Source organism: Hyla sarda, chromosome 10 (assembly GCF_029499605.1).
Source record: "Hyla sarda isolate aHylSar1 chromosome 10, aHylSar1.hap1, whole genome shotgun sequence".
NCBI lineage: Eukaryota > Metazoa > Chordata > Amphibia > Anura > Hylidae > Hyla > Hyla sarda.
The window spans coordinates 121,236,230-121,262,057 of NC_079198.1; the positions used below are offsets into that span (position 1 = coordinate 121,236,230).

Sequence of the window (25,828 nt, forward strand, 5' to 3'; positions counted from 1 at the left end):
CCGGACACGCTGACTGAGAGACAAAGGGGGACAAAGTTGATTTTCCCTCTAGTGTTTGGCCTTTGAGATCAGCCAGCCAATCACATGCAGGGAAGGGCGGGGCTTGGAGACGAGGGGAGCGGCTTCCTGTACTGTACCCTTCACAGGCCGGTGATGGGCGCGATTCAGCCGGAGAGGACCGGAGGAAAGCGTGAGGTCTGAGCAGAACAGGTGAGCTGCCATAGGCTATAGCGGAGTACAATGTATAGAGTTATATTATGGTGGGGAATCCAGCTACTGACGTCACATTCTCTGCTCCTTATAACAGTGTTTCCCAACCAGTGTGCCTCCAGCTGTTGCAAAACTACAACTCCCAGCATGCCCGGACAGCCAAAGGCTGTCCGGGCATGCTGGGAGTTGTAGTTTTGCAACAGCTGGAGGCACACTGGTTGGGAAACACTGCTTTATACAATGACGTTTCTCTAATTTCCAGCTAACATGCCGGACAATCAGATATTCTGGACTAAAAGACAGTGATTGGGACTTGTAGGAAACGCGGTATAAATTACCATAAACTTATCGCAGATTATGTAGTGTGAACAGGCACCAGAGGGTGAGAACCTTCACCGTGACCGCTGTTTCATTTATTTATTTTTTTAATTGGCGCTATGAGATGTTTCGGATCACATTCTGGTTGTATGGGAAAAAGAATAAAATGTTGCGCTGTAAATAGTTTCACAAATCTGTTTAGTCAGGTTTTGGGGGGTTATCAGGTGCCGGATCACAGGACTATCTCTGTATTCTGCTATATTATAATTTTGCGCTTCTTTCCGGTGTTATGCGCCATATAAATCTACAGGTCTGTACACAGAAATAATTCGGTCCCCATCATACGGGCCGGAGCGTTCATAGAATGTTATGTCTGTTCTGTATTGTATGTGCTGGGGGGGAGGATCTGGTGCAGTGTTGTGGTGATACATTGTATCTAATACAGTGATACATTGTATCCAGTGAGATGTTGTGGTGATACATTGTATCCAATACAGCGTTTGCGGTGACACATTGTATCCAGTGCAACCTTGTGGTTGTACATTGTATACAATTCAGCTTCGTGGTGATACATTGTATCCAAACCAGCGTTGTGGTGATACATTTTATCCGGTGCAGCCGTGAGGTGGTACATTGTATCCTGTGTGTGTGGGTGTACATTGTATCCAGTGCAGCCGTGTGTGTGTGTGTGTGTGTGTGTGTGTGGGGGGGGGGGTTATACATTGTACCCGGTGCAGCCGTGTGTGTGTGTGTGTGTGTGTGTGTGTGTGTGTGTGTGTGGGGGGGGGGGTATACATTGTATCTGGTGCAGCTGTGGGGGTGATACATTGTATCCGGTGCAGCTGTGGGGGTGATACATTGTATCCGGTGCAGCTGTGGGGGTGATACATTGTATCTGGTGCAGCTGTGGGGTGATACATTGTATCCGGTGCAGCTGTGGGGGTGGTACATTGTATCTGGTGCAGCTGTGGGGGTGATACATTGTATCCGGTGCAGCCGTGTGTGTGTGGGGGGGGGGGTATACATTGTATCCGGTGCAGCCGTGTGTGTGTGTGTGGGGGGGGGGGGGTATACATTGTATCCAGTGCAGCCGTGTGTGTGTACATTGTATGCGGTGCAGCCGTGTGTGTGTGTGTGGGGGGGGGGGGGGTATACATTGTATCTGGTGCAGCTGTGGGGGTGATACATTGTATCCAGTGCAGCCGTGTGTGTGTGGGGGGGTATACATTGTACCCGGTGCAGCCGTGGGGGTGATACATTGTACCCGGTGCAGCCGGGGGGGTGATACATTGTACCCGGTGCAGCCGGGGGGTGATACATTGTACCCGGTGCAGCCGGGGGGGGTGATACATTGTACCCGGTGCAGCCGGGGGGGGTGATACATTGTACCCGGTGCAGCCGGGGGGGGGTGATACATTGTACCCGGTGCAGCCGGGGGGGGTGATACATTGTACCCGGTGCAGCCGGGGGGGGTGATACATTGTACCCGGTGCAGCCGGGGGGGGTGATACATTGTACCCGGTGCAGCCGGGGGGGGTGATACATTGTACCCGGTGCAGCCGGGGGGGGTGATACATTGTACCCGGTGCAGCCGGGGGGGGTGATACATTGTACCCGGTGCAGCCGGGGGGGGTGATACATTGTACCCGGTGCAGCCGGGGGGGGTGATACATTGTACCCGGTGCAGCCGGGGGGGGTGATACATTGTACCCGGTGCAGCCGGGGGGGGGTGATACATTGTACCCGGTGCAGCCGGGGGGGGTGATACATTGTATCCAGCGTCTGGTGACATTTGGCACCCAGTGTAGTTTTTATGTATCCGATGCAGTGTTGCGGTGATACATTGTACCCGATTCAGCGTTGTGACACTTTACACCTGTCATGGTGACACTTTGGACTCTGTGCAGTTAGGGTGTATCTCTATGTATCACACACACTTTGGGAGATGCAGAAATCTCGATCCTGTGTTGCGTTATACGATGCTGTGTGTGACCGGACGATGACTTCTGCACGTACACAGCCCCCCCACCCCACCACCACCCCCCGCCCGCGGCAGCAGGTGCCTGTACTCTGCAGGGATTGGATGATGGCGCCATATAAACATTTCATCCTGATTGAGTAAAAGTTTTTGCAAGGCACCGACCTCCAGCTGCTGTGAAACTACAACTCCCAGCATGCCCTGACAGCCGAAGGCTGTCAGGGCATGCTGGGAGTTGTAGTTTCACAGAGCTCCAGGTAAGGCGATTCCAGCTGTGGCTATCATGTACATTATCATGTGCAGCTCTGGTTACAGAAGGGTTAAGCAGCTGCCCATTAGCCTGTATTGTGTTCCCAGAATGATCTAGAACCCGTTCCGGAGTGATCAGCATTGTCCGTTTTGGTTGGACAGGTGCCGAGCTGATATGACAGGTGGAATATCAGGGCCGCAGGTTCATTCCTGACGACTGACAACACCGGAAACCTTCACCTAGCGACACCTCTGCTATCTGTACGTCTGAAGGGCAAATCCCAGACGCCAGCCGTACCTGGACTGGTCACATGATGCCGGCTGCTATATATATATATATATATTTCTGCCCTTTGGCACAGATACCCTGCACCATTCTGTGAGCAGCTGGCAAGGCCTGCCGGACCCCTGACTATTACATTTCATGAGCTTATGTCTTGTATATATGGCGGCTCGCCAAAAGGAAATGCAAGAATCAGGGGGTCCGGACGCTATTCACTCTCCAGCTCTTGTAGAACCACAGCTCCAGGGCATGCTGAGATCTGTAGTACTGCAATATCTGGAGAAGCTTTCCTGTGCAGAACTGTCGTACATGATTTCCCTTTTTTATATATTTTGAATCAGTTTGTGACAGTTTTCAGGATCTCTGCTTGCTGTCATTGTGTGCGATGGAAGAGATGGACACACAGGTGCTTGGCTTGTTACGAGACACACATACTGCCATTGTAAGGCCATGTTCACACAGCGGATAATGTGCAAAATGTCTGCCAAGAAAACACGGGTAGGCGTCATGCAGATGGCGGGCGCTGGCTGAAACGGGACCCCTTGGAAATGCGACGTCTCCATAGACGGCAATGCATTTTTAAAGAGTACCTGTCACAAAACTAAACTTTTTTATATTGTTCCTTATGTAATTATGAGACACTTTGCTATTTACTTGCTGTTAAAATTCTCAACCTTTATATATTTTTAATGGGATAGAAAAAAAACGGCCACTAGGTGGCTCTGTTCTGTATCCTGCCACAAGTCAAACAGCTAGTTTGGTCTCCACCCGGCCTGGCAGGAGACCAAACTCAGGAAGTGCATGTGGGGCATGGTGAGGCACAGCTCACAGGCTTCAGTGACGTTGCCCCTGCTGGGGAACACCCACTTTCTCCTGCTGGTAGCTCACACAATGTGAGCAAGGGCAACGGTATGATACACAGCTTTTTAAAGCTCAGACATAATTTTTTTTGTATACATTTTTTTTATTTTATTTTTATTTAAGGCCAGGAGGGGTGTTAGGAGTAGTTGGGGAATATAACTGAGTTAGTTTAGACAATATGGATTGATGACAGGTTCCCTTTAAGCGTATTCGGAGACAAGAATTGACATGTTAGATCTTTCGGCGGAGGCCGTAATTAGAAAATACGCCATATGCACAGTGCAGAAGAATCCCTCTGAAAACAATGGGAGGCTGCTACGTTGGAATTTACGAGCGGAATCCACTTTGAAATTTCGCCGTGTGAATGGGCCCTATGAGTACTTTCACAATGGTTGTATATGCCATGGATTTGCGTGCAGAATCCAGGTGGATTTTGATCTGCAGTACGGATTTTACATCATTAGCATGTTAACGTAATCTGTGGCATTTCCCACCCCTTTGGAAGGACCCTAAGAAGCCTTGTACTTGTTTCCATTGCATGACTGGGATACACACACTCTTTAAGGGGTACTCCGCTGGGAAAAATTATTATTATTATTATTATTTTTTTTTTTTTATCAACTGGTGCCAGAAATGTTAACAGATTTGTAAATTGAAAATTTTAAAATCTTAATCCTTCCAGTACTTATTAGCTGCTGTATGCGCCACAGGAAGTTATTTTCTTTTTGGATTTCTTTCCAGTCTGATCATCATCACAGTTCTCTCTACTGACACCTCTGTCCATGTCAGGAACTGTATAGCGAGTTGATGCAGAAAGTTTATTGAGAAATTCTATAACTTTTTGTTATACAAGAAAAAATAAATAAAAAAATGTGTATATATAAATGTGTGTGTGTGTGTGTGTGTGTATATATATATATATATATATATATATATATATATATATATATATATATATATAATTTTGATATGCCTAAACAATAATATTCCTCTAAAGGGGTTCTCCAACAGTTACCAAAAATTCCCTACAGGCCAGGGCCTGCAGGAAAATAAAAATCCCCCCACTGTATTTTTTATCCTTTTGAAATTACCGTGATTACCGGCTGTCCGGGCATGCTGGGTGTTGAAGTTTTAAAACATCTGGAGGGCCACAGTTAGAGACCACTAGTATAAGAAGTCATCCCTTCACTTTCTGTTGTAAAACCTCCGGTGAAAAACAATTTTTTTGAAATCAATTGTTGCCAGAAATTTAAACAGATTTGTAAATTACTTCTATTTAAAAATCTTAATCCTTCCAGTACTTATCAGCTGCTGTATGCTCCACAGGAAGTTCTTTTCTTTTTAAATTTTCTTTGTGTCTGACCACAGTGCTCTCTGCTGACACCTCTGTCCATTTTAGGAACTGTCCAGAGCAGGATAGGTTTGCTATGGGGATTTGCTCCTACTCTGGACAGTTCCTGAGACAGACAGAGGTGTCAGCAGAGAGCACTGTGGTCATACTGGAAATAAATTCAAAAAGAAAATAACTTCCTGTGGAGCATACAGCAGCTGATAAGTACTCCGGTGAAAAACAATATATATTTTTTTTCCTAAATCAACTGGTGCCAGAAAGTTAAACATATTTGTAAATTACTTCTATTAAAAAATCTTAATCCTTCCAGTACTTCTTAGCTGCTGAATACTACCAGAGGAAATTATTTTCTTTTTGGAACACTGAGCTTTCTGCTGACATCATGACCACAGTGCTCTCTGCTGACATCTCTGTCCATTTTAGGAACTGTCCAGAGCAGCATTTGTTTTCTATGGGGATTTTCTCCTACTCTGGACAGTTCTTAAAATGGACAGCAGAGGTCAGCAGAGAGCACTGTGGTGATGATGTCAGCAGAGAGCTCTGTGTTCCAAAAAGAAAAGAATTTCCTCTGTAGTATTCAGCAGCTAATAAGTACTGGAAGGATTAAGATTTTTTTTTATAGAAGTAATTTACAAATCTGTTTAACTTTCTAGCACCAGTTGATTTAGAAAAAAAAATGTAGTTTTTCACCGGAGTAGCCCTTTAAGCTATGTTTTGTTACATTGTGTTAGTCACTTAAACTTCCTTTTTAATCTGCAGGGTGTGGGTTTTTCCGTATAGTCATAGAGACAGTATAACACACAGACAGCAGAGTTCCTATCGGCCCCACCTGACTGTCACCTTGTGTCACCATAAGTCCTGTATGTTTGTATTTATAAATGGCTCCGGTAGCTCCTCACGTTCACAGCTCTGCTCTCCTTCATGTTTCGTTACATTGTTTCACTCCATCTACTTCCGCTGATAGGGACTTTAAAGGTTTTCGGCAGTTTCGGCTCGGCGTGGCGTCAGCGCAGTGTTCCGGCCGGTCAGTATACCATCCTGTGTGAAGAAATTGTTGCGTATCGAATTGTTCCCTGGTCCTAATGGTCGCGTCTTTGTCCGCAGCGCAATGTCCCTTCTGTTCGCCCGACCAACAGCGAAGATCTCCAATAAGAAGGATAAGAGATACATGGCGGACGTCAACGCCTCTCCCCTCAAGCACTTCGTGACTGCCAAGAAGAAGATCAATGGCATCTTCGATCAGCTCGGGGCTTATATCCAGGAAAGCTACAACTTCCTGGAGGGTAAGAAAAAGCATGAAATATAAATGGTATCTAATATACTGGGAGGAGAAAGCGTTTCCCAAAATTCAGTGCAGCAGGATGTATTTAAAGGAGAACTCTGGGATCCTAAGTATCCTAAGGATGGGGATAGGTTTCATATCGCGGGGGGTCCGACCGCTGGGGCCGCCCGCGATCTCCTGTACGGGGTCCTCAGCTATTTGCTGAAATAGCACATTTCGACCACCGCATGATGTGGCGGCCGACAACCCCCCTCAATACAGGTCTATGGCAGAGACTGCCCAATGCAGCGCACCGGCTCTCCCATAGAGCTGTATTGAGGGGAGGTGTCAGCTGCCGCCACGTCTTGCGGTGGTCGGACACTCCCCCTTGCCACTGGCTACTGGGGCATTGTATGGGAGATCATGGGTGGCCCCAGCGGTCTGAAATTCATCCCCTAGGATAGGGTATACGTTTTCTTATCCCGGAGTGCTCCTTTTAAAGGAGTCGTATAGTGAAAGATAATTTATCCCCTATCCAAAGGAGAGAGGATAAGTTATAGATTGCAGGGAGGGGGCCGGACCGCGATCTCCTAAACAGGGCCCCGGCAGCGGCCGACACCCCCCCTTAATGTATCCCATAGAGATACATGGAGGGGGCATTGCGGCCGGGGGGGGGGGGGGGGGCCTCTCCCAGTGGTCGGACCCCCTGCGATCTATAACTTATCCTCTATCTTTTGGATAAGGGATAAGTTATCTTTCACTACACAACGCTTATAAGATAATGATAGGTGTTTGTGCAAACAGAATTGTGATCTCAGCTCTGAAGGTGACTGGACTGTAAGGCCATGTTCATACTACGGAATTTTTCAAGCAGAATCCGGAAGAAAAATTCTGCTCAGAAATTCAGTTGCAGCAGAATTCCATTGTTTTCAGTGGGATTCTGCAGCACCGTGCGGTGGAAACATCTGCTGTGGAAATCCCTACTCCGGTCTCCATTAAAAGAATTGAATGTCAATTCTTTTAGCGGAATCTACTTGAAAATGTATTTCCGTCTATGGAGACTGTGCTTTGCCGTCTATGGAAATAGTGCATTTCCGAGCAATCCTAAAATTTCCACCGTGTGCACATGGCCTCAGACGTGTTGTTCTTCATCCTGTGTCTCTCCAGCTGTTGAATGACTACAACTCCCATCATGCCTTCAGTTATAGTTTTGTAACAACAGAGAAGTGTTCCCCAAGCTGTCTGGGGTTGTAGATATTTTATGTAACAAGTAGTTTTTTATGTATTTATTTAGAAACTTACAAGAATGCAGAGCTGGATCCTGTCGCCTCAGAAGAACAAGTGCTTGAAGTCAAGGGCTATCTCACCAACGTGAAGGGCATCAGCGAGGTGCTTGCCCGACGTCACATGAAGGTGGCCTTTTTTGGCAGGTAAGGAGAACTGCCCACCCTTTATAATAGCATTGTTTTTCTGCCTCGGTTTTTGCAAAAAATCGCTTCTCGGCCTTTTGGCTAAGATCAAGTGTAGTATCTGTTCTTATCAGTTTTTCATGCCGGTGGACAGTAACGCCGGTATGGGGCTGGTGGGGATGGGTGCTGCATGGAGGATGCAGGTGTACCAGGGCTTTCCGGGGCTGGTTCTGAGGAATCAGCTCGACGGCTGCCCCGATGTGACCTGTTCCCTCCGGGTCTCGCCATGAGGCTGAGAGGGTCTAGAGCCGAGGTACTTTGTGCCTCGGGGAGTGGTGACCCCGAGGTGCCGAAACTCACTGGGAGAATAGGCTCACTGAGTTGAAGCACGGGCACCATAATCTCTTCACCTTGTGGCACTCACCTCTTGATTCCCGGCCTTCTGGCTAGGATCAGAGAAATTTTTTATAGATCCGGCCGGATGTCCGGGCAGTATATCTGCACACATTCACTTATTTATTTCTTTTTTGTCTCACTGTGTCACTTTTTGCGTGTTGTGTGTTCACAGGATTGGTCAGGATGCGGTAGCCCTTCTGGGTGTCCCTCCTGGCGGTCTAGGGGAGGTGTGTGTGGCCATTAGGTTCCGCACCTCCCTGCAAACACCCCGGGTACTCCTGCTTTGGCAGGGTACCTACCGTAATCGGCTCTGCGGGCAGATACCATGGCTAACGCCAAGGGGGATGCCGGGAGCATTTGTGGTCCCCTAGTAGCTTCGGCAAAAAGGGACATCGAACCTGGAACCTCGCAGGTACCTTTTGGTCCGGAGGCGAAGGGTAAGGTTTGTTGGGGGGCCTCTCTCCTATCGGAGAAGGGCTTGCGATAGACCGCATCCTTTGTGCACGTTTTTTTAGTGTAACACGTTTGCACTTTTTCTTGCACTTTGGGTGAATCGAAAGCACGTTCCTCGGCTTTAAAAAAAAAAAAAAAAAAAAATTGTTTTTCTGCCTCGCTGGCTCTCTGGCTGCCTCGCTGGCTCTCTGGCTGGCTCTCTGGCTGCCTCGCTGGCTCTCTGGCTGCCTCGCTGGCTCTCTGGCTGCCTCGCTGGCTCTCTGGCTGCCTCGCTGGCTCTCTGGCTGCCTCGCTGGCTCTCTGGCTGCCTCGCTGGCTGCCTCGCTGCCTCGCTGGCTGCCTCGCTGCCTCGCTGGCTGCCTCTCTGGCTGCCTCGCTGGCTCTCTGGCTGCCTCGCTGGCTCTCTGGCTGCCTCGCTGGCTCTCTGGCTGCCTTGCTGGCTCTCTGGCTGCCTCGCTGGCTGCCTCGCTGGCTGCCTCGCTGGCTGGCTCTCTGGCTGCCTCGCTGGCTGCCTCGCTGGCTCTCTGGCTGCCTCGCTGGCTCTCTGGCTGCCTCGCTGGCTCTCTGGCTGCCTCGCTGGCTCTCTGGCTGCCTCGCTGGCTCTCTGGCTGCCTCGCTGGCTCTCTGGCTGCCTCGCTGGCTGCCTCGCTGCCTCGCTGGCTGCCTCGCTGGCTCTCTGGCTGGCTCTCTGGCTGCCTCGCTGGCTCTCTGGCTGCCTCGCTGGCTCTCTGGCTGCCTCGCTGGCTCTCTGGCTGCCTCTCTGATATAGATTTCTGTATAAGAATAATACCTGTATTCCCCACAAGATAAACATTTTAAAGCATTATTTCTTAAGTCCCTGCTATCCCTCAGTTATTCCTCCTGGAAATATATAAATACATTGCCAACTGGAGGTTACCATTCCTCGAAGGGGGGGGGGGGGTGTCCCTACACAGCCGCACAGTCTCAGCACTGGAAGTACTGGTAAAATGACACACCACTATGACTATGGGATGTTTTTTTTTTTTTTTTATATGGGAAAGCTGGGTGATTACTAATCTGGCCGTCTCTACAGTGAGGTGTCACTGCACCCAGCATCATTAGGCCACACTGCCCTGACATTGTTTATTATTGTTTTATGTTTCTTTCGCACCAGGACCAGCAATGGAAAGAGCAGTGTGATAAACGCCATGCTGTGGGATAAGGTCCTGCCCTCTGGGATCGGCCATACCACCAACTGCTTCCTGCGCGTGGAGGGGACTGAGGGGAACGAGGCCTATCTGCTGACCGATGGGTCCGAGGAGAAGCAGAGTGTCAAGGTGACTTGTCAACATATCAGGCGTTTGCTTCCACATATGATGTGCATGTACTTTTTATGCTTTATCTCAGCGCCTCATCATTTCCACACCTCTGCTTGCTGTTTTTGAATAAAATAAATAAAAATCCTTGTTTTGTGCTGCTGAAAGCATTTTCTGGACAGATGCAAGAGAGAGTTTAGTAAAATTACAGTATCATAAGCTAAAGCATTGGTGATGTTCTAAAAAATCTCTGCTTTCCAATTGGTTTTAAAATAAAATTTTAACCCCTTAAGGAAAGACCCATTTTATACCTGAAAGGGGTACTCCGCTGCTCAGCATTTGGAACAAACAGTTCCTAACGCTGGAGCCAGCGCCGGGAGCTCGTGACATCATAGCCCCGCTCCCTCATGTCATGCCCCGACCCCTCAATGCAAGTCTATGGGAGGGGGCGTGACGCCCCCTCCCATAGACTTGAATTGAGGAGGCGGGGCTATGACATCACAAGCTCCAGCGTTCGGAACAGTTTGTTCCAAACACAGAGCAGTGGAGTACCCCCTTTTTAACCCCTTCACAACCACAGACATAAATGTACGTCCTGGTGCGGCAGTACTTAGCGCACTAGGATGTACATTTATGTCCTGTGTAGGACCGCGAGCATCGGCGCGGTGCTCGCATCATATACGGCTGGTTCCGGCTGCTAGCAGCAGCCTGGGACCCGCCGGTACTGGTCAACATCCGCGATCGTGCGAATATCCGCCATCATCCCCTCAGATGCCATGATCAGTACAGATCACAGCATCTGCGGCAATGCGCATGTTAAAATAGATGATTGGATCGCCCGCAGTGCTGCGGAGATCCGATCATCTGTAATGGCAGCTGGAGGTCCCCTCACCTGCCTCCGTCCGTCTCCCGGCGTCTTCTACTCTGGTCTGAGATCGAGCAGACCAGAACTGAAGATCACCGATAATACTGATCAGTGCTATGTCCTATGGAAAATTTAAAATTGTCAGTTTTTCCCATATTACCCCCCAAATAGCATTAATTATTATTATTTTTTTTTTATAAACATATTTGGTATCGCTGTGTGCGTAAATGTCCGAACTATCAAATTTATCATTATGTAAATGATCCCGCACGGTGAACGGCGTAAATGTAAAAAAAAAGTCCAAAAATGCTGCTTTTTTGTCACATTTTATTCCAAAAAAAATGTAATAAAAAATGATCTAAAAGTTTTATGTATGCAAATGTGGTATCAATAAAAAGTACATATAACGGTGCCAAAAATGAGCCCTCATACCGCCCTATATACAGAAAAATGAAAAAGTTATAGTTGGTCAAAATAGGGCAATTTTAGATTACTGATTTTGTACAAAAAACTATTTTTTTATTTTTTTTATTTTTTAAATGGTACAAAAATATTAAAGTATCTACTCATGGGTGTCATTTCAATCGTATTGACCCACAGAATAAAGAAAACATGTCATTTTTACTAGGGATCGACCGATATTGATGTTTTTTAGGGCCGATACCTTGTGGAGGTTAGGGCCAATAGCCGATAACTTATACCGATATTCCGGTATAAGTTATCGGCTATTTATCTCCCCCCACCACCCAACCAACCCCCCACCACCACCCAACCAACCCCCACCGCCTGGCGATACCGCTGCAGATCATTGATTTTAAAGCGGGCACTTTAAATCAATGAACTGCAGCGGCTTTTGCAGTGCCAGAGACCACCGCTGCCCGCTTCTTTCCCCATGCCGGTCCTGGGGTCCTCCTGAGTCCTATCACCGCCACCACACCGCACCCCCTCACCGCTGCCCCATTGCCGCCCCCATTCCCGGTTTTATAACTTCCTGTTTCCGGGGTCCACGCTACTTCTGGCTCTGGTGGCGTCCTCCTGAGCTGTCACTGTGCGCACTGATGATGACTTCGTGTTGAGGACGTCACTCGTCGTTGCGCAGCACACAGCATAACACAGGACGCCGCAGGAGCCAGGACCCCGGGAACAGGTAATTATAAAACCGGGAATGGGGGAGGCAATGGGGCAGCGGTGGCGGCGATCTCTGGCTCGGGCGGTGATGTGGGGGGTGCGGGGCGGTGCAGGAGGCGGGGCATTATCGGATTATCAGCAAGGTAATTGCCGATACCGATAACGTCCAAAATCGGGAATATCGGCCGATAATATTGGTCAAACCGATAATCGGTCGATCCCTTATTTTTACCGTGAAGTGTACAGTGTGAAAACAAATCCCTCCAAAATGTGCAAAATTGTGGTTTTCATTTAAATTTCTTCCCTAAAAATTTTTTGGGCTTCGCTGTACATTTTATGGTAAAATGAGAGGTTTCATTGCAAAGTCATGCAAAAAGCAAGCCTATATATGGGTCTGTAGATGAAAATATAAGAGTTATGGATTTTTAGAAAGCGAGGAGGAAAAAACTAAAACGCTAAAATAAAATTGGCCTGATCCTTAAGGTTATAATGGGCTTGGTCCTTAAGGGGTTAATGACCACTGCACGAAGCAGCCGCCGACACGCCCCCTCAATGCAGCGCTATGGCAGAGCTGGAGATTGCTGAATGCATCGCTCCGGGTCTCCTATAGCAGTGTATTGAGGGGGGGTGTCGACTGCTGCTTTGTGCGGTGGTCCGCATGCCCCCTTTCTGCAGACTGCCAGGGCTACATAAGGGTAGGGGATACGTTTTCAGATCCTGGAGTACTCCTTTAATAGGAAGTAAACACTTTTTTTCCCTAAATCTGTACAATATTGTGTAACACATTGCTTTACGGTTTATAAATCATTATACCGGAATCTATATCCTTCCAGCCCTAACCAGTCTCTTTCCTTCCAGACTGTGATGCAGCTGGCTCATGCCCTTCATCAGGATGAACTTCTGGACTCCGGATCCTTGGTCAGTGTTATGTGGCCTAATTCCAAATGCCCCCTGCTGAAGGATGACCTTGTGCTGATGGACAGGTAACAATCGCTGATCACATGACTAGGATTTTCTTATATTCTCTATGAAAAATTAGATCCTATCCATATGCGGAGATGTCCCTGTAATAAAGCATTAGAGGAAAGAAGTTCGTCCAGCACTCTAGGTATGCAGATAAAATCAGGTCTTGCTTTATTAAATCTTCGGACAGAAGTCACAAACGGAGAATGTGGCTGACGCGTTTCGCACCTAGGTGCAAAACGCGTCAGACACATTCTCTGTTTGTGACTTCTGTCCAAAGATTTAAAGGGGTTATCCAGGAAAAAACTTTTTTTTTAATATATCAACTGGCTCCAGAAAGTTAAACAGATTTGTAAATTACTTTTAAAAAATCTTAATCCTTTCAGTACTTATGAGCTTCTGAAGTTAAGGTTGTTCTTTTCTGTCTCAGTGCTCTCAGATGACACGTGTCTCGGGAAACGCTTAGTTTAGAAGCAAATCCCCATAGCAAACCTCTTCTAAACGGGGCGTTTCCCCGAGACACGTGTCATCAGAAAGCACTTAAACAGAAAAGAACAACCTTAACTTCAGAAGCTCATAAGTACTGAAAGGATTAAGATTTTTTAATAGAAGTAATTTACAAATCTGTTTAACTTTCTGGTGCCAGTTGAGATATATATTATATATTATATATTATATATTATATATATTATATTTTCCTGGATAACCCCTTTAATAAAGCAAGACCTGATTTTATCTGCATACCTAGAGTGCTGGACGAACTTCTTTCCTCTAGTTTGCATGCCTAGCCGAGGGCGGGACTGGCGCGTCCCTGCACAGGTGTTGCAGTGAATTGCGGAGGTGGTAAGCGGTGCACATGTTTGTATTCAATAAAGGACTAGTGGTATACATTATAGGACAGTGGTCTCCAACCTGCGGACCTCCAGATGTTGCAAAACTACAACTCCCAGCATGCCCGGACAGCCAACGGCTGTCCGGGCATGCTGGGAGTTGTAGTTTGGCAACATCTGGAGGTCCGCAGGTTGGAGACCGCTGTTATAGGTGAAGACTATCGAAGAGGATAAATTATTTTGTTTTGCTGTTCACTTGTTCCGACATCCTCTGCTCAGGAAGAGGCGTGTCCCAGGCAAGCACTGAGCCCGCCCTCACTCTCCATTCATTCAATTCCCCCCTGACTCTGCTGGGTCTCTCCATCCAATCACTGCAGGCTGCTCTGTAACCCCCTCCTCTCTGTTTTCAAGCTGCAGTCTGATAGGACAGGAGTGAGCACAGAGTTTTGCTATTCCTACCTCACTTCCTGCACTTTGTCCCTGCCTGTGCTTCAGCTGGGACAAAGATGATGCTGCAGCCGGACAGGATTATGTTCTGGATAGTATGGGGACCCCTAGTGGTCTTTTTTTTTTTTTTTTTAGAAGCCATGATTTCTATAAAAAGGAGATACATTTTGTTATAAAGTATATTAGAAAGGTTAATGTTTTGCCAAGATGTTTAACAATAAAAGTTGAATCTGACAGAGAACATGTTATCCCGGGTGAGTGCTCGGCTTTTACACGGCTGCTGTGTTAGCGAATTCCTTGGTGCGGCCACATGAAATACATATAACTTTTGTGAGGCGGGTGGAGTAATATATACTGCAGGTCACTTTATAACCCTTGTTTTATAAGCTTCAGAAGAATGTTCTAAACAAAGATTACATAACTGTAGACAGAACTGATGCGGAGGGAACTGGGATGGGCCGGGGTGGAGATGGTTCGGGACAGACATTGCTGCCAGAATAAGACTCCTAATAAGACAAGATTGTACAGTGCTAAGAATAGTGATTGCGAATATAAATGTTCCCGGAGTCCTCGTCCCGATCAGCAGTGATGGAGTCCTGGACTCTCTGTTCTTATCACAGATGTGAAGGGTATAATCCAGTTTGCAATAATGTCCAGTGCTGTGTTCTGTTAACCCTTTGCCATATAGGAGACCATTGTCGCTCTGTAATATAGAAGTAATGAAATAATGCAGTGCACACAATGGGGCGTTGCCAGATAGTAGAAGGTTTGCGGCGTGTGGGCAAGTACAGTGACCCCCCCCCCCCCCGAACTACGATGGCCCCGACATACGATCATTTCAACATACGATGGCCTCTCAGAGGCAGCATCAACATACGATGCTTTTGTATGTCGGGGCCATCGCATAAACGGCTATCCGGCAGCGCAGACTGCTTCAGCTGCCACTGGATAGCCGTTTACGGTGCCCCGTGTGCTCCGCTGACGATCACTTACCTGTCCTCGGGGCTCCGGCGCGTCCTCTTTGGGATCATCTGCATCGTCGGCGCTCTCCATCGTCGTCATCACGTCGCTGCGCACGCCGTCCCATCATCCAATAGGAGCGGTGCGCGTAGCGACATAATGGCAGCGACGGAGAGCGAGGATGCAGGGGAAGCAGAGGCCTTGCCGGAGCGTCGGGGGCACCCCGGGACGCTGCGACAGTGATGGAAGGCGACATCCAGAGCAGCGGTGACAGTCCAGAGCAGCGGGGACACGTGAGTATAACCTCCAATACCAGTGGTGTTCAACCTGCGGATCTCCAGATGGTGCAAAACTACAACACCCAGCATGCCCGGACAGCCGTTGGCTGTCCGGGCATGCTGGGTGTTGTAGTTTTGCAACATCTGGAGGTCCGCAGGTTGTAGACCACTGTCCTATACTTTACATTGCACGGATCCCTCAACATACGATGGTTTCAACAAACGATGGTCCATTTGGAACGGATTACCATCGTATGTTGAGGGACCACTGTATAAGCTGCTCAACTGTTTTATGACGCCTAGACACAACACTATGGAGGAACATCAAATAAACTTTCTGATCTTTTCATCAAATCCACATATTCTGATAGAGATCTTGAAACGTGTTATTCCAATAGAGAAGAACTTAAGGGGGTACTCCGCCCCTAGACACCTTATACCCTATCCAAAGGATAGGGGATAAGATGGCTGATTGCGGGGGTCCCGCCGGGGGTTCCACATCTTTTCCCCCCTGCGTTCGTGTAAAGCGACTGGTTCAGCGCCGGAGGCCGCGCCCTACTCGTGATTTAACTGCCACGCCTTACTCGTGATGTCACAGCCACGCCCCTCCCATAGACTTGCATTGAGGGGACATGGCCGTGATGTCACGGGCCTCCGCCCCGCAACGCCAGTCATCCGGCAACGAGCGAAGTTCGCTCCATGCACCGTATGTCTGGGGTTCCGCAGCCGAGATCCTTTGGATAGGGATAAGATGTCTAGGGGTGGAGTAACCCTTTAAAGGAGTACTGCAGTGTTAGACACTTATCCCCTGATCATTGGGGGGGGGGGGGGGTGTTCCGACCGAAGTTGAGTTGCTGTTTTCTGTCTAACTGCTCTCTGATGACTCACGTCCCGGGAACTATGCAGTTCCTATGGGGATATTCTCCCATCATGCACAGCTCCCAGGACGTGACATCATCATTGAGCAGTTAGACAGAAAACTTCAGAAGCTAATAACTATTGGAAGGATTAAGATTTTTTAATAGAAATAATTTACAAATCTGTTTAACTTTCCGGAGCCAGTTGATTATATAAAAAAAAGTTTTTGCCTGGAATACCCCTTTAACTTTAAAGGATCTGAGCTGCAATACCACTTACAACCTGAAGACTGGGTTGGTGCTGTTTTTCGAAGAAATCGGCTCTGTTTTTTTCTAATCTTAAATAACCACTCTTTAGCTAAAGTTTGTATATAAACTAATGAAAGTGAACTTTTTTTTTTCCTTTCAGCCCACAAGTTGCAGTTGCCATGACCAGAAATTGATCTTAAAGGGGTTATCCAGGAAAAAACTTTTTTTTTTATTTTTATATATATATATATCAACTGGCTCCAGAAAGTTAAACAGATTTGTAAATTACTTCTATTGAAAAATCTTAATCCTTTCAGTACTTATGAGCTTCTGAAGTTAAGGTTGTTCTTTTCTGTCTAAATCCTCTCTGATGACACGTGTCTCGGGAAACGCCCAGTTTAGAAGAGGTTTGCTATGGGGATTTGCTTCTAAACTGGGCGGTTCCCGAGACAGGTGTCATCAGAGAGCACTTGGACAGAAAAGAACAACCTTCAGAAGCTCATAAGTACTGAAAGGATTAAGATTTTTAAATAGAAGTAATTTACAAATCTGTTTAACTTTCTGGAGCCAGTTTATATATCAAAATAAAAAATTTCGTGGATAACCCCTTTTAATGTTTCCCAACCAGGGTGTCTCCGGCTGTTGCAAAACTACAACTCTCAGCATGCCCGGACAGCCTTTGGCTGTCCGGGCATGCTGGGAGTTGTAGTTTTTCAATGGCTGGAGGCACTCTGGTTGAGAAAATCTTTCTTAATCAGTTTACTACAAAGTTCTGCTGTTTTCCTTTATACTTTATCTTCACGACTGTTTTCAACATCTCTGCTTGCAGTAATTGAATTTGAATGTTCATTGTTCCTTTTTTAAGTGGATAAAATTCTGTATAACATTGCGACAAAGAAATCTAATAGCTGTGCTGTTCCCTGTTCCCCTGAGCCGTGCAGAGCATAACCGGGACAGATTTTTATCTGCTGCAGACTTGTGTTACCATTCAGTTGCTGCAAACAGAGATAGGAAATATGCCAATAAATGTGCATTTTTTTTTTTTTTTTTTTTTTTTTTTTTTTTTTTTTCTTCTAAAACCAGATTACCCAAATTTTCAATCGGTTACAATTCAATGCCTATAATTTTGGGACATGGTTTCTTTGCTTTTACCCTACACCTCTATTTATTGCAGGACGCACAACCTTGGTGCAACTGATGATCGCATTTCTATAGGTGTTTATAGATCCAGCTTTGCTCACATATGTTAAAATTTAGATGTCGTCATTATTTTATAGCAAGTCATACATGTTATGTAAATATTATTGGGTGTTTTATCCTATATAAAACATGGCACACAACAGACCCTGTATATACTGACCTCCTCCTTAATGTCTGACATGTATCATCACTTGTCCATTTCAGCCCCGGTATTGATGTCACCACTGAACTAGACAGCTGGATAGACAAGTTTTGTCTCGATGCCGATGTTTTTGTACTGGTGGCGAATTCTGAGTCCACCCTCATGCAGACAGTAAGTGTCAGTCACTTCCCAGTCTTTGATCACTCCGTATAGCATGTATGTGTATATATATATATATATATATATATATATATAAAGAGTAAAATCATCGGTAGTTGCAGTATCTTCTAATAACCTTTTTTATTGGACTAACAAGATTTTGTAGAGACAATCTTTCGGGATTCCTCCCTTTATCAAGTCATAAGCATTTCTGAGCTCACAAGGAGAAAACACAGGTTCTATCTCACAAAATATGCAGGGGTTAAAACAACATTAGTGGAGAATGGACATTAAGTTGGGCCATAAATTGTATAGCAATAGGACGATAGATACAGATAAGGATGAGGAGGGGGGGGGGGCTGGAGAGCAGAGGGGAGAATGGTGGATACGCTGGACAGACAATTTTACTACAGAACCATAGACTGAAGATAAGACTTAGACAGGGGAGGGGGAGCAGGGGTGTAATGGTGTTAGAGCAGGGAGAGGGTAGAGAGTTTACCAAAGGTTATAGGAAATTTTGATAATGGGATAAGAAGCTTAAATCCACATTAAGTCCTCTGTTCTTGGAGTCATAAAGAACTATCATTTTGGCTTCAAATGTCTTTCTTTCCTGGGTGTTCTTGAAGTTTCCTTTCAGGATCTTGATTTTGAGGTCCTGTAGGGAGGGACCTGTTTGAGTGAAATGGTGTCCAACTGGGGTGCAATAGTCCTTTTCTCTATGGTTGTTGATGGACGATCTGTGGAGGTTCATCCTTTTATTGAGTGGCTGACTGGCCTCACCAATGTAACATCCCAGGTGACACTTGGTGCATTGTATCATGTAGACTACATTCTCTGTGGTGCACGAGTATTGTCCCTTGATGTTGTATGCCTTGTTGTTGTGGGAGGCCTCAGAATTTGTGCAGATGTGTTGACAGAGTTTACAGCGCGGTTTGGCGCAGGGTTTGGTCCCATTGTCTGTATCTGATGTGTCTGTGGGTAGTTTCCTAATACTCGTGCACCACAGAGAATGTAGTCTACATGATACAATGCACCAAGTGTCACCTGGGATGTTACATTGGGGAGACCAGTCAGCCACTCAATAAAAGGATGAACCTCCACAGATCGTCCATCAACAACCATAGAGAAAAGGACTATTGCACCCCAGTTGGACACCACTTCACTCAAACAGGTCCCTCCCTACAGGACCTCAAAATCAAGATCCTGAAAGGAAACTTCAAGAACACCCAGGAAAGAAAGACATTTGAAGCCAAAATGATAGTTCTTTATGACTCCAAGAACAGAGGACTTAATGTGGATTTAAGCTTCTTATCCCATTATCAAAATTTCCTATAACCTTTGGTAAACTCTCTACCCTCTCCCTGCTCTAACACCATTACACCCCTGCTCCCCCTCCCCTGTCTAAGTCTTATCTTCAGTCTATGGTTCTGTAGTAAAATTGTCTGTCCAGCGTAACCACTATTCTCACCTCTGCTCTCCAGCCCCCCTCCCCCTCCTCATCCTTATCTGTATCTATCGTCCTATTGCTATACAATTTATGGCCCAACTTAATGTCCATTCTCCACTAATGTTGTTTTAACCCCTGCATATTTTGTGAGATAGAACCTGTGTTTTCTCCTTGTGAGCTCAGAAATGCTTATGACTTGATAAAGGGAGGAATCCCGAAAGATTGTCTCTACAAAATCTTGTTAGTCCAATAAAAAAGGTATTACAAGATACTGCAACTACCGATGATTTTGCTTTTTGCATCACTGGACTAATACGGCTACTCCTAACTAATATATATATATATATTCACATGTGTTTTTATTATCCTAGGAAAAGCAGTTCTTCCATAAGGTGAACGAACGTCTGTCCAGACCGAACATCTTCATCCTGAACAACCGGTGGGATGCGTCTGCCTCAGAACCAGAGTATATGGATGAGGTAAGTGGGAACTCGCTATTCTGCTGGTGCAGTCACTGTGTACATACATTACATTACTTATCCTGTACTGATCCTGAGTTATATCCTGTATTATACTCCAGAGCTGTACTCACTATTCTGCTGGTGAGGTCACTGTGTACATACATTACATTACTTATCCTGTACTGATCCTGAGTTATATCCTGTATTATACTCCAGAGCTGTACTCACTATTCTGCTGGTGAGGTCACTGTGTACATACATTACATTACTTATCCTGTACTGATCCTGAGTTATATCCTGTATTATACTCCAGAGCTGCACTCACTATTCTGCTGGTGAGTTCACTGTGTACATACATTACATTACTTATCCTGTACTGATCCTGAGTTATATCCTGTATTATACTCCAGAGTTGCACTCACTATTCTGCTGGTGCAGTCACTGTGTACATACATTACTTATCCTGTACTGATCCTGAGTTATATCCTGTATTATACTCCAGAGCTGCACTCACTATTCTGCTGACTTAGAGTTGAAATCTCCCAGCACCAGTCTGTCTTGGTGCATTATTTTCAGACATAGTCACTGTTCTCCACACGTGATTACACATTCCGCAGTCTCTCTCTGTACTTTTCTGCATTCACTTGGCACTGACGGGCAGCACCTCACAGTGAAGTTATGTAATAGGAATGTATTAGGATTCCCAGTGATCTCCGGAAATGTTTGTACTCTGACCGCACCTCACTGGGGCATGTCTGCGATAGTAATGATAGCAGCATGCTTTGTCATCTGTGTGCCAGGTATAAAAAGGAGGAATCAAGTTGATTATTTGACATCGACCAAATTGCATGAGTGGGGGTCCGACCATTTAAAAAAATAAAAAATAAAAAAAGGGCCACAGTACAAGTGAAACACAGGGACCACAGATTCTTCATTCTACGGCATTGTTTCCCAACCAGGGTGCCTCCAGCTGTTGCAAAACTACAACTCCCAGCATGCCCGGACAGCCTTTGGCTGTCCGGGCATGCTGGGAGTTGTAGTTTTGCAACAGCTGGAGGCACCCAGGTTGGGAAACACTGTTCTTCTGGAATAGTGGGCCCCCTGCAGTCACTAATTGTTACACTATGGCATATGTTAGTGATATGCTCAGGTTTATCTCCTAACTCCATTACTTATTTGGTTTACACCAGATATTCTCAAACTTTTTTATTTTTTTTGGGGGCCTCAACCAGTTTATAAAAGTAATGCCCGTGCCTCAACATCTGGGTGGAATTCCATGCAACAGCTTATAATATTATAATATTACCCAGCCTGCATTTCTTTTGGCTCATAGACGACATATAACGTTAAAATTAGTACAAAATAAGTTAATAATGTTGGTAAAACCAGAGATTGGTGCCACCAGGAAAAGGACTGTATGGTTTATAGTCACTGTTGTACAAAATGCCCACACCCAGCTGTGCCTCACCAACCACTAGGGGGCACCACAGTGGTAAGGCGTGCCTCAAGCACTGGTTTAGACAACCCCTTCATATTCCCAATAAGAAGGTAGTTCAGCAAAAGACCACTTATCCCCCATCCACAGGATAGGGGATAAGGGTCTGATCGTGGGGGGGGGGGGCAACCGCTGGGACCCCCTGTGATCTCCTGCCCGGCCTTCTGCAAGCACACACGCCGTTCATTTCTAAAAGAGACCTGAGTGCTGTACTTGGGCATCTCCAGCGCTCCCTTAGAAGTAAATGGAGTACTTGCTGTCTGTAGCACACTATTTTCAGAGAGCCCAGGTGGCGGGCAAAAGATGATTGGGTTGAAACCAATTCCCTTCAGGGCATAAAGCCCCTCCAGGACTGAGCCCTTTGCTAGGGTTACCCCTTTAAAATATAACCTTTTTATTTATTTTTTTACTAAAATACCCAATAATGTGCTCAAATAATACAAAAAGTGTATTCAAAACGCAACAAAGTTATTGGATTCAGGTCCTATTCAAACCTTTATTATTCTGGAGGTATTTAGTGGAGACTCAGATTATACTAGTCTCTTTTTGTTTCTGGCTCAATATTATTGTTCCCTTATACCAGATCCTCCCAAAGCCTCCTTTCTCTCCAATTCCTGATTGCTAGTTAAAATACAGATTCCCTAGCATCCCCCCGACGTTTCGCCGATAGGAACCGGCTTTATCAAGATGCAGGATAAAGTATTAGTATCCTGCACCTTGATAAAGCCAGTTTTAAGAGGATCTGGTATAAGAGTACGTTCAGACAAGCCGATTTTGAGGACCTCTGTTTGCTGCCTTTACATGTGCCTGCTCGGAGCGGCAATACGCCACAATACGCAGACACACTGCGATTTGCGAGTCGCCGCGCGCATGGGCAGTATACTCGCACATCGCGGCAGCTCTCGGCCTAGCTCGTTGAGCAGGAGGAGTGGCCGTGATGTGTGCGAATAAATGGCGACTCGCACATCGCTTCAGTGTGTCTGCACGTAGCGGCGTATTTCCGCTCTGAGCAGGCACATGTAAAGGCAGCATAGAGAGGTCCCACAGCGGCGGATCTGCTACGTAAAATACGCTGTAAATCCGCTCGTCTGAACGTACCCTAAGGGAACAATAATATTGACCCAGAAACAAAGGGACTGGTATAATATGATCCTCCACTAAATACCTCCAGAATAATAATGAGGAGAAGCTTGAAAAGAACCCTTGTAGAATGGCGCCATTCTACAAGGGTTCTTTTCAAGCTTCTCCTCATCTTCACCTAGGACAGCAGCATTGCTGGCTCCTGTAACCCAGAAGGCTGAGCAGAGTCTCCGGATCTTTAGTACCCCATTATCTCTGGGGCGAAAGGCTTATATTACTGTTCTCCAAGGTGAGCGGCCATCTACAGTGGTCCCTCAACATACGATGGTAATCCGTTCCAAATGGACCATCGTATGTTGAGGGATCCGTGCAATGTAAAGCATAGGACAGTGGTCTACAACCTGCAGACCTCCAGATGTTGGAAAACTACAACACTCAGCATGCCCGGACAGCCGTTGGCTGTCCGGGCATGCTGGGAGTTGTAGTTTTCCAACATCTGGAGGTCCGCAGGTTGAAGACCACATGCATAGGAAGTTTACTCACCTGTCCCCGCCGCTCCGGACCGTCACCACTGCCCTGGATGTCGCCCTCCATCGCTGTCGCCGTGTCCCCGACGCTCTGGCAAGGCCTCTGCTTCCCCGGCATCCTCGCTCTCTGTCGCCGCCATCACGTGGCTACGCACGCCGCTCCTATTGGATGATGGGACGGCGTGCGTAGCGACGTGATGACGACGATGGAGAGCGCCGACGATGCAGGGGATCCCGAAGAGGACGCGCCGGAGCCCTGAGGACAGGTAAGTGATCGTCAGTGGACCACACGGGGCACCGTAAACGGCTATCCGGTGGCAGCTGAAGCAGTCTGCGCTGCCGGATAGCCGTTTATGCGATGGCCCCGACATACAAAAGCATCGAATGTTGATGCTGCCTCAACATGTGATGGCCTCTTATCGTGTGTCGGGGCCATCGTAGGTCGGGGGGTCACTGTATATGGTTTCTGGGTCAGTCTCTTGACCCGTTTGCTCCTGTTACCAAGGGTAATACACTAGGCGCCGGTATCGGTCGTTCTATTTTTTCTCTCTAACAGATTTCTCTAGAATAATAAAGATCTGAAAAGGACCTGAATCCAATAACTTGGTTGCGGTTTTAATACACTTTTGTATTATTTGAGCACATTTATTGGGGTATTTTAATAACAATCAATAAAAGTGATATTTTAAAGGGGTAACCCTAGCAAAGGGTTCAGTCCCGGAGGGGCTTTATGCCCTGAAGGGAACTGGTTTCAATTTAATAAAACCCTGAGTACTCTATGGGAGATTTAGAGATTATAAGAGAAGATGGGGTTCCCATTGGTCGGACCCCCCCCCTGATCAGATACTTATCCCCTATCCTATGGATAAGAGAAGTAGTTTTTGTCCTGACAGCATAGGAGGATGGAGACAGCAGTTTTAATCAGTTTCTCGCTGATCTTATACTTCTCTCCCCCCCGTCTCTTCAGGTGCGGCGTCAGCACATGGAGCGATGCACCAGTTTCTTGGTGGATGAGCTCGGCGTCTTGGATCGAACCCAAGCAGGAGATCGGATTTTCTTTGTATCTGCCAAGGAGGTTCTTAATGCCCGGATACAGAAAGCTCAAGGAATGCCAGAAGGAGGTATTGTCAACAGGATATCAATGAATTGTATTGTATATCGGCATGGGGTGGTGTTTATTACTGAAATCTGGAGACTAGCTTAGCAGCTTGCAATCTGTGGCTCTCCAGATGTGGCAGAACTACAACCCCCAGCATGCCCTGACAGCTAAAGGCTTTCTAGGTATTGCAAAACTACTACCTCCCATCATGCCCTGACTGCAACAGACTCTTCAGGATCCTCAATTCTTGGCTAGACCAGACTAGAAAGTGGCTACAAAGAGTCTCTCTCTGGAGTAGTGTTTCTGAACCAGGGTGCCTCCAGCTGTTGCAAAACTACAACTCCCAGCATGCTCGGACAGCCAAAGGCTGTCCGGGCATGCTGGGAGTTGTAGTTTTGCAGCAGCTGGAGGCCCCTTGGTTGGGAAACACTGCTCTGGAGTAATTGTCCTATATTACAGAAACAGCCCATTGATGTGAATGGAAACAGTGTAATGCCCCATTTCTCCTGCGGAGGCACTGTGGGCAAGTTATATGCTCACTGCCAGGTTTCCATATAGATATTCCATATAGATCACAGCTGATCACTGGGGGTTCTTATAGGAGGATCCATTATGATCAGTTTATTATCAGGAGAACTAGAGTTTCTTATTGTTGCTTGACCCCCTTTCACTGTGTGTTTTGTTACTGACTGTAGGTGGCGCTTTAGCTGAAGGTTTTCAAGTAAGGATGTTTGAGTTCCAAAACTTCGAGAGAAGATTTGAGGTACGGCATTAAGGACTTAACATTAAATATTTATTCGGAGTGCTCCCTCCAGATCCTAAAATATTGGCTGGCATGTTACTTGTTAACACGTTACAACCCCCCAGCCCATAGGGGTGTCGCAGCTCTCTACAGCTTTAAAGTACATCTGTCACATGACATCACAAAATAAAACTGTACAGAGAGTACAAGCGGTATCCATACATACTGCAGCCATACCTTTGTCCCTTTATTTCCATAAAACAGTCAGAGAGGGGTCGCCTCTTTCCACCTGCTGTGTGATTGACACACTAGTCCACAGTATATGCCCCTTTGTGTTAAAGGAAATCTGCAGCAAGAAAACGTATATACCCTATCCACAGGGACACCCCTGCGATCTCCTGCACGGTGCCCCGGCTCTGTCGCGGCTCTACCGTGCAGGAGGCGTGTCAGCCACAGCATGATGATGCGGCCGACATGCCCCCTCCATGTATCTCTATGGGAGAGGAGGAGATGCAGCTTTCCTGCCTCCCCACCTCTCCCATAGAGCTGTATGGAAAGAGGGGGCTCAATGATACGTGCATTAGCCGGCACACAGCGCAGCAATGCCAGGACCCCGTTCGGAAGATCGCGGGTGGGTACTTTAAGGTGCTTGCAGGCTTCCCTCACAGCTGCCGTAATACAAAGTGACGGTGCATGCGCTGCAGACTTGTGTGTCAATCATGCACCTGTGCTCGCTTCAAACCTGCTTAACACCGCTAAGGGTACCTGTACGCTCGATGTCCTGAATGGGTTAAAGGGGTTATCCAGGATTAGAAAAACCATAGCTGCTATAATTTGGAAACAGCTCAACTCT

At 46.7% G+C, this 25,828-nt stretch overlaps 1 protein-coding gene and 1 non-coding gene across 5 annotated transcripts in view; both read left to right on the forward strand.

Moving 5' to 3' along the window:
- MFN2 (mitofusin 2) overlaps window positions 1-25,828 on the forward strand; it is a 71,422-nt gene that overhangs the window by 37,447 nt on the left and 8,147 nt on the right. The window contains exons 1-10 of one of the 4 annotated variants that reach the window (XM_056541832.1): window positions 115-210; window positions 6,215-6,274; window positions 6,355-6,533; window positions 7,806-7,941; window positions 9,905-10,067; window positions 12,898-13,022; window positions 18,028-18,136; window positions 19,943-20,050; window positions 24,102-24,255; window positions 24,929-24,996. In XM_056541832.1, the coding sequence (XP_056397807.1) occupies window positions 6,359-6,533; window positions 7,806-7,941; window positions 9,905-10,067; window positions 12,898-13,022; window positions 18,028-18,136; window positions 19,943-20,050; window positions 24,102-24,255; window positions 24,929-24,996 (1,038 nt within the window). In that variant the 5' untranslated portion in view covers window positions 115-210; window positions 6,215-6,274; window positions 6,355-6,358. Of the gene's footprint in view, window positions 1-77; window positions 211-6,214; window positions 6,275-6,354; window positions 6,534-7,805; window positions 7,942-9,904; window positions 10,068-12,897; window positions 13,023-18,027; window positions 18,137-19,942; window positions 20,051-24,101; window positions 24,256-24,928; window positions 24,997-25,828 lie in introns of those variants that run through there. The other 3 variants (XM_056541833.1, XM_056541831.1, XM_056541834.1) reach the window with 3 other exon arrangements.
- LOC130294761 (U2 spliceosomal RNA) lies at window positions 8,003-8,190 on the forward strand. The gene has a single exon (XR_008848624.1). It is a non-coding gene; the product is annotated as a U2 spliceosomal RNA (small nuclear RNA).